Here is a 7819-nt window from a genome sequence, read left to right on the forward strand (position 1 = left end):
TCACAAAAATATTCGAATAAAGAATTTATAATACAGAAATGTCGACCTGAGAAGAGCTCTAATCAGCGAATTAACTCAAAACACCCACAAAGGTTTCCTGATTGGTTGATTAGAAGCTTCCAACTACAATCATACTCCGCATTTATGCTCTAACAGTTTTATTCATAAAACAATGCATTCAATATGAACAGCAATCATTTAGAAAATTAAATTATTGTGCGTACAAAAAATAACACCGTTTGAGAGAGCAAAAATATTTAATTGTTTGATCAAACATCATGAAAAAAATGCATAGTTACATTTTATATACCTAGAAAAAGACTACATCATACCAGCAATATCCAAACTGTACTAAAGGCACTTAACACACTGAATCAGGAACGTTGTTTCACCGTTCACTTTCAAGTCACTGGCTCTACATCCAAAACACGTACAAACTGTTTAGCACAAAAATGCTAAAAAAAAAAAAAAATTGTAATAAATCTTCTAAAAACTGTAAGTACTCCACAAAAGAAATTGTACTGTCCTTTATATACTGTGTATAAATTATGTATTTTACAAAAAGTGTACTAGAAATATTAAAACACTACTAGAAGTACTGAAGGGATTGTTAAACCTTCGTTCATGAAACAGTTGGATATAAATAGTATAAATGTGGCTTGAGATGCAATTAGTCCTTAAACCTTCTTTTCAGATACGGCATGAGATCAATAAAAGTCTTCAACAATAATATATAAAAATTATAATGTAATAATAATAATAATAATAATAATAATAATAATATGGCCCCTTTCATCCTAACCAGTCTGTAAAATACAAAGTATGGAATTTTAAATTATATAGGAAATGTTTTAAAAGAATTTAAAGAAAGAAAGAAAGAAAAAAAACAGAAAAGGCTTTGCTAATTTACTTTCTAATACGATCACAAATACTTTACCTTCATATTCTTATTCGAATCTGCCTAAACATTACTTACTAAAGAGTTTCATTCGTGTGAAAAGCGGAAATTTATTCCTCATTTTCTTTCAACTTTCCCGTATTTGTTTGCTATTTCTTTATTATATACTCTTACACATGTTAAAATATTAACACTAACAATACAGCCAGGGTTTTTAACCCTATACGCTCAACATGTTTCCAGTTTAATACTATAAACACACCTGATACTAGATCGTCTTTGTGTAATTATTCCCCAGTGAGCACGAAGATGGTTCAGAGACACAGACATCTAGGTTTTGGGCCAGAGTGAACGCGTTTCAAGGGATATAGAAAAGCTGACTGGGGTCGTAAACAGGACGTCAAACTTTACGTGTGTCTATTTAATAAGGATACAGCGATACCACTGTTTGATACAACACCGAGTGCAGATTTCTGAGTAAAGTGCATCTGATATGAATCCTCTCAGAAACTGACTCGACTCTCTGCAAGCTTCAGATGCCAAGTTATGAGACACTTCTGAGGCATTGCTGTGAGACAAGTGCTGAATCAGTCGACATGGAGATTTTCCTTGCCATGCCAATTCAAGTCAGTTTTATTTATATAGCGCTAGTTTGCTCATTAGGGGTCTAGATCTAAGCCCAGATTTCTGTAAAGCTGCTTTGTGACAGTGTCAAAAGTGCAACACAAATAAAATGTATTTAAAAACTGGACCACAGTACCACAGTAGAATGGATTGGAGAACTCGTCAAACGTGATCCAAAATCTCAAACCCCAAATCTCAACATTGGATCAGGGCATCTTTAGTGTCCAAGGAAGTCCATAACTCTCAAATAACCACATTTTATGGACTAACTCAGTGGTCACCAAAACTGTTCCTGGAGATTCCTGCAGCTTTCATCTCCAGCCAAAAGCTAACACGCCTGCTTTAATTGATCGAGAACTTCTTAAGGCAATGATTAGATGGTAAGGTGAGCACGGTTATGGTTGGAGCTACAGTCTTCAGGAAGGTCGGTCTCCAGGAACAGGGTTGGTGACCACTGGGCTTAATGATAGCCAGAAATACAGCTTGTACAACATCCCACTTACTCTAAATGTATTTCATCAGCCTAGATATGTTTGGTGTCTGATGTTCGCGTCTTTAGTTTTGTTGGCGCTACAGTCTGGGACTCACAACTCATCTGCTCAGTAATCTCAAAATCACTGGGGTGGGTGAGTTGGTGGATTGTCTTCTAGTATCTACTTTCTTTTCTTTCACATATAACCTTGATATAAATGATAAAATCCTTAATAAACATTGATTTAAAAAAAAAAAAAAGCAGCTCAAAATCTATATAGATACTGTTATCTATCAAAATGAACAGTAGAAGCTGGCATCTTGATGGCGAAATCAGTTTTCTTTCTCAACACATAATTTGGTGTCACTCCACGCGAGTATCAGACTCAGGCAGGAAATATGACCCCAGGCTTGTATATTAGAGGCGAATCAGATTTTTCCCGTTTGAGTCATTTTAATATCTAACAGACTTTCTCTGCTATTCCAAATCAGACTATCTGGATGGTATTCCTGTAATGCTGAACTAAAGAAGCAAACACTGGAATACTTTCATATGTATACTGGATATAAGGAGCACATTGTGTACACTTCTTAGCAAAATTTTTGGTTGATCCATTCAAGGAAATTCATCGCCATCTCTGGTTGGCCGGTGCTCACTGGGATATAATGATACATATTTAAATAAAAGTGCCTCAGCAGCAGGTTCAGTACTAATGATCAGGTGTAAAATAAGTCAGCTGGAGAAAACAGAGGCATACGAGACTATCCTCACCTCATTCCACTTTCTCCAGATTGAATCAACTACGACAATGTACTGATTTAAACTTTTAAACACATTTAGCTACAGCTAATACGAAGCTAGTTTGAGAATTTCAGGCAGGTCAAACCAGAGCGGTTCAAACGTGGCCGAAACCTCATCATTCTCTTATTATAATCATAGTAGGATCGTCAACGTTCCTATAAGATCAAAGCAGCAGCTACTTTAATCGTTTTCGTGCATTTTCCACTACTCCCTTTACTTTCTTAAAACACAGTTGCTTTTGGGCCTGCCATGGCCAACTACCGCTCCCTGAAAATCGGAGGAGTACATCTGTTAATCAATTAATGATTTATAATTCGGTCGACACTGACGATTAAGCCCGTGATTTACACAAAGGAGCCCTGTGATGAATTACAGGCCAACGTGGCTAAGAACAGGTATGACAAAGTAAAAAACAAAACAAAACCAGCATCAACAGCTGCCACAGCTCCAGGCCTCGCCGCTCACGTCCTTGCTGTTGAGTTTGAAGCTGTCGGTTACGCTGTCTCTGAACACGGGCCCGCCGTGTCTCAGCATCAGCTCGGCTGCCATTTTATTAAACGCTTCGTCCACGTTGCTGGAGTCTTTGGCAGACGTTTCAATAGCGCTGATGAAGTCCAGCTGGTGAGCCATCGACTGAGCTTCCTCAAAAGAAACATCACGCTCTTCAGTTAAGTCTGATTTATTACCTGTTCGAACAGAAACACGCTACCGTTTAAAATCAACATCCTTAATGCAATAGTTTGGGGGGAAAAAAATGATTTCCCCTACCCCAAAGGCGATCATCCAAGTTTTAGTTGTCTTAAAACAAACATTAGGAGACTTATATTGCTAAACTCTATTTATTTCATATACTGTATAATATCATACCAGCAAAATTTGTAAATAACTTTCAAATCACATCCAGTGCTTCAGTAAAGTCACAAGCTGATGTGGTTTAGTGTAATTTACTGTAATCTATCAACTTTAACCTGAATGATGGAACATTATGGAAAAGGCGTTTTCTTTTAGCATCATTTTCTATCATCATCATCATCATCTCCTAGATCCCATATTCCAAACTGTGAAGACAGAATTATTCCAGAAAACAAGAACTGATGCAGATGATCTTCTCCCCAATTTGGCCACCTGTCAATTCCCACCCACTAGCCAGCTCTCTTTAATCAGCGACCAACCAGGAAGGGTTATTCGTACTTCCTTCCAGACACACAAAGCCAGCCAAACGCATCTTTCGGGCCTGCTACTCATGCTGTGTCACAGGGCAGTGTAACACACTCTCGGGAAAGTGCTATCTGCCCTCTTCCACACACACACGCATGAGCTCATACATGCCCATAATTGTGTTGCTTTGATTGACAGAGGAGAGACAGTATCCCATCCCATCCAACCAATTTTGCTCTCTTGGCTCCCAAAGCTATACTATTAACAAGAAGATTTATAACAACATGGAAAAAGTCTTCACTAACCTATTAAAAGAGTGGCAATGTTTGAGCCGCCATATTTCTTGACGTCCTCCATCCATTTGGGCACAGCCATGAAGGATGCTTTCTTGGTGATGTCGTACGTGATTATGGCGCCATTTGTGCTGCGGTAGTAGCTCTGCGTGATAGTCCGAAACCTCTCCTGCCCCGCCGTGTCCCAAATCTGCAACTGTTCAACAAGAATGAATCATTCATTCATTCATTCATTCATCTTCAGTAACCCCAGCAACGCTGGACACAGGAGAGAATTCACCATGGATGATATGCAGGGCAACATTTACATACTCATTCACACCTACAGGCAATTTAGCATAACCAATTTGGACAGTAGAAGAAAACCATGAAACCCAGAAGAAACCCACGTGAACACAGGGAAAACACAGATGGTAACCGGATCAAACCTATCGCTGTTAAAATGGTGTTTAATAGGAGAAAAAAAAAAAGAAAAGTACACAACACACTACCGATCAAAAGTTTATATACGCTCATTCTTTATGTTTATTGGCTGCTTTTCAGAATATTTCACTCCGTCATCCGTTTAAAAAAATGTTTTTTTGTAAATAAAATGTTAGTTTTCTAATGAAAGAAATGAATACGTCGGCACAATATTTTTGTCTACAACACCGATTTCAAAAATTTAAATCATACACCTTCAGATCAAAAGGCTTTTAAGATCATGAGAAACATTTAAGTCTCCAATCTTTTGACTTGTAATGTAAGGGTTTCAGGTTTTCATTATTGGCTCCTAAAAAGACAGACTAAAGTACTAAAGTTCTGCTGCACTGTTCTCTTTAAATAGAGATTAAAAAAAAAAAAAAAAAAACAAGGGCCAAATCCCACTGCACCACTATCAGGTAGCAGGGAGACTAACAGCATTGTGGGTAACAGAAAACTGCTGTAAGTACAAGCAGAGCAACATGGCAACAAAAGAAGTCAGCTCAAAATTTCATTACAAAATAAATCTTGGATGCCACTGAAGATCACATTAATCTCGCTAATTATAAAGATTAATATGCAAGTTGTTCAGGTTTGATTTTTTTCCTTTAAGGAGTGTAGTGACTTTTAGCTTTAGGAGACCATAGGACAATTTTATCAACCAGTTTAACAGTTCAGATTAGCTTTCATTTTTTTAATCCACAAAAATAGTGTTCTTTAGAGGTCGGCCAATTGATCGGTTTTGCAGATTGATCTCCACCAATAACCAACTGCTGGAATTTTCGTTAGCGTCAAGAATCCACACCGACAGTTTTTCCTGCTTGCGTCCGAGCGGCTGAGAAGTGTCCGCTGTCATTATACAGTATGAGAGTGACCTCTAGAGGTGGAACAAAACATCACTATCACTGACCAATTTTCTTGTGTTATTTGAAGTGTTTTTATTTTTTATACTAATTTTGGATGTCTCCATTTTTATTTATTTAGAGTGATTCATGGTTCATTATGGAGATGAGATATATATATATAAAATTTAGTATTTATTAATAGTTCCTTCCATCCATCCATCTTCTACCGCTTACTCCTTTTCAGGGTCACGGGGAACCTGGAGTCTATCCCAGGGAGTATCGGGCACAAGGCGGGGTACACCCTGGACAGGGTGCCAGTCCATCAAAGGGCACACTCACATACACACTCACACACCCACTCATACACTACGGACACTTTAGACATGCAAATCAACCTACCATGCATGTCTTTGGACTGGGGGAGGAAACCCCGCAGCATGGGGAGAACATGCAAACTCCGCACGCACAAGGCCCTGGCGGGACTATTTATTAATAGTTAATATATATATTAATATTACATTTTCATTTTAAAACATACAGTACATTTTCATGGTACAGTCAGTAGTGTTGATTTGTGTAATAAAGTTCAGCAATATTTTACTCTGATTATGGTTTCATTCAGTATCCATTTTAAAAACTAACAGTTGATTAATCGGTTTTCGGCTGATACGGCCCAACTTAGCAATCAGTATCTGTAAAATCCACAGTCGGCCGACCTCTAGTGTTCTGAACAGCCTACAGAATTATGATAATATCCTGGATGAACAGTTTGGCAACTATCTGGATATGAAAGTTTAATGGATCAGAGACTGAGTCCAATCCCAGTGAGTTTCCCACTTGTGTGAAGTGGTTTTAACATTTTCTAGAGCCAGGTGTCAAACAAAAATGTGCTGATGTTCTGCTGAGTCATGCATTACAGACACTCACTCACTCACACTCTCTCTCTCTCTCTCTCTCACACACACACAGGATGCAAACGTATGATGCCAGTGTAAAGTCAGATAAGGCAGTATGAGCACCAGGTCTTCTCTGGGATTTAGCAATTGAATTGCGCTTAGTAATTAACCTGAGAAAGGTGTCCTCATTGGAAACTGAGGAAAATCTCAGGCCACAGTATCATGAGACACTTCTGGTGAAAAAGTCAACTCTGCAGAACTGTTAAAGTTAATAAACTCTTAATTCTGACACACTGTAATCATATGAAATTACACAGTGGCATGGAACCTGACGCTGATGCAACCCAAGGCTCTTTTAATAACCATTTTCTTTTGTTAAAATGTTTTTTCTTCTATATTGTTCATGAATATAGTGTTTAAAAAAAAGGGAACGTTATATGCATTAAAAATGCATAATAACATTTTATTGATTTACATTTTTCTAAGTGAAGTTTCCTGTCAACGTCACTTGAGGATTCAATGAATCGTGACTCTTAATGATTCATATCGGTTCATTGAACAAACTGAGTCGAATGGATCGAAGTCAAGTTTTGACTCATTTGATTCACCCACAGAGAGACGCGCTAACACAACACAAATAACGAGTGTTAACGTTAATTATGTAATTTCACCCTGAAATTGTTTCAGTGTCATTTCTATTCTGTCTACAGTCATGGCTTATCAGAAACTCGTATCGTTACCATGATCGGAGTTAGCCTAGCATGACTACTGTACATTTACAAATAATAATCTGCTAAAACACCCAACGAAGCTGCTTTGTGACAGTCAGTGTACAAGCTCGCCAAAATGCAAACATACATCAGAAATAAAGAAATAGATAATATAAAAAAAATAAATAAATAAATAAAAATAAAAAAAGGAACTGACATTTTTAAAAAAAAGCTACCCATGAATCGATTGGACCGAACGACTCGTTCATAAGAAGGACCGATTCGTTTGTTCGACACCAACCTTAACTCTTTTCCCCTGAATTTCCATCGTCTTCATTGTAAAATCCACTCCGATTGTGTTACCTTGCCTTTCGATAAAAGTGCCCGTCTTAAAACGCTGAACCACGCAGGTTTTCCCCACACCGACATCCCCGACCAAAACTATTTTGAAGACGAAATCATAACTGTCGTCCGTTTCCAGTAACGCCATGGCAGCCTGCGGTTTGTAAGAGTTAACGCGGAATAAATCCGGTAGAAATACGTTATTGTGTATGCGTGCGCGAGCTGTAAACGTTACACAAGTAAAAACAAAAGTGACGTGGATAAATTGGCACCTGCAGAAATTCGCCAACCCGGAAATCAGAGCGGACGTGAACGTGT

General features: G+C 38.0%; 1 protein-coding gene across 1 annotated transcript; it reads right to left on the reverse strand.

Moving 5' to 3' along the window:
• Window positions 1-238: 238 nt before the first annotated feature.
• Window positions 239-7819, reverse strand: rab43 (RAB43, member RAS oncogene family). The gene is made up of 3 exons (XM_017450898.3): window positions 7461-7819; window positions 4259-4442; window positions 239-3481 (listed from the first exon to the last, which is right to left on the reverse strand). The coding sequence occupies exons 1-3, from the start codon at window positions 7647-7649 to the stop codon at window positions 3225-3227; spliced, it is 630 nt and encodes a 209-aa protein (XP_017306387.1). The 5' UTR covers window positions 7650-7819; the 3' UTR covers window positions 239-3224.

Source organism: Ictalurus punctatus, chromosome 21 (assembly GCF_001660625.3).
Source record: "Ictalurus punctatus breed USDA103 chromosome 21, Coco_2.0, whole genome shotgun sequence".
In the NCBI taxonomy this organism is placed as follows: Eukaryota; Metazoa; Chordata; class Actinopteri; order Siluriformes; family Ictaluridae; genus Ictalurus; species Ictalurus punctatus.

Bases quoted from the DNA above. Each gene is read 5' to 3' on its own strand.
- rab43 (XM_017450898.3), bottom strand. From the start codon at position 7,649: ATGGCGTTACTGGAAACGGACGACAGTTATGATTTCGTCTTCAAAATA. The intron at 4,443-7,460 runs GTTGGTGTCGAA...CTTGTTGAACAG, and splicing joins TTCAGGGGAAAAGAGTTAAG to TTGCAGATTTGGGACACGGC. The intron at 3,482-4,258 runs GTTAGTGAAGAC...CTGTTCGAACAG, and splicing joins CATTGCCACTCTTTTAATAG to GTAATAAATCAGACTTAACT.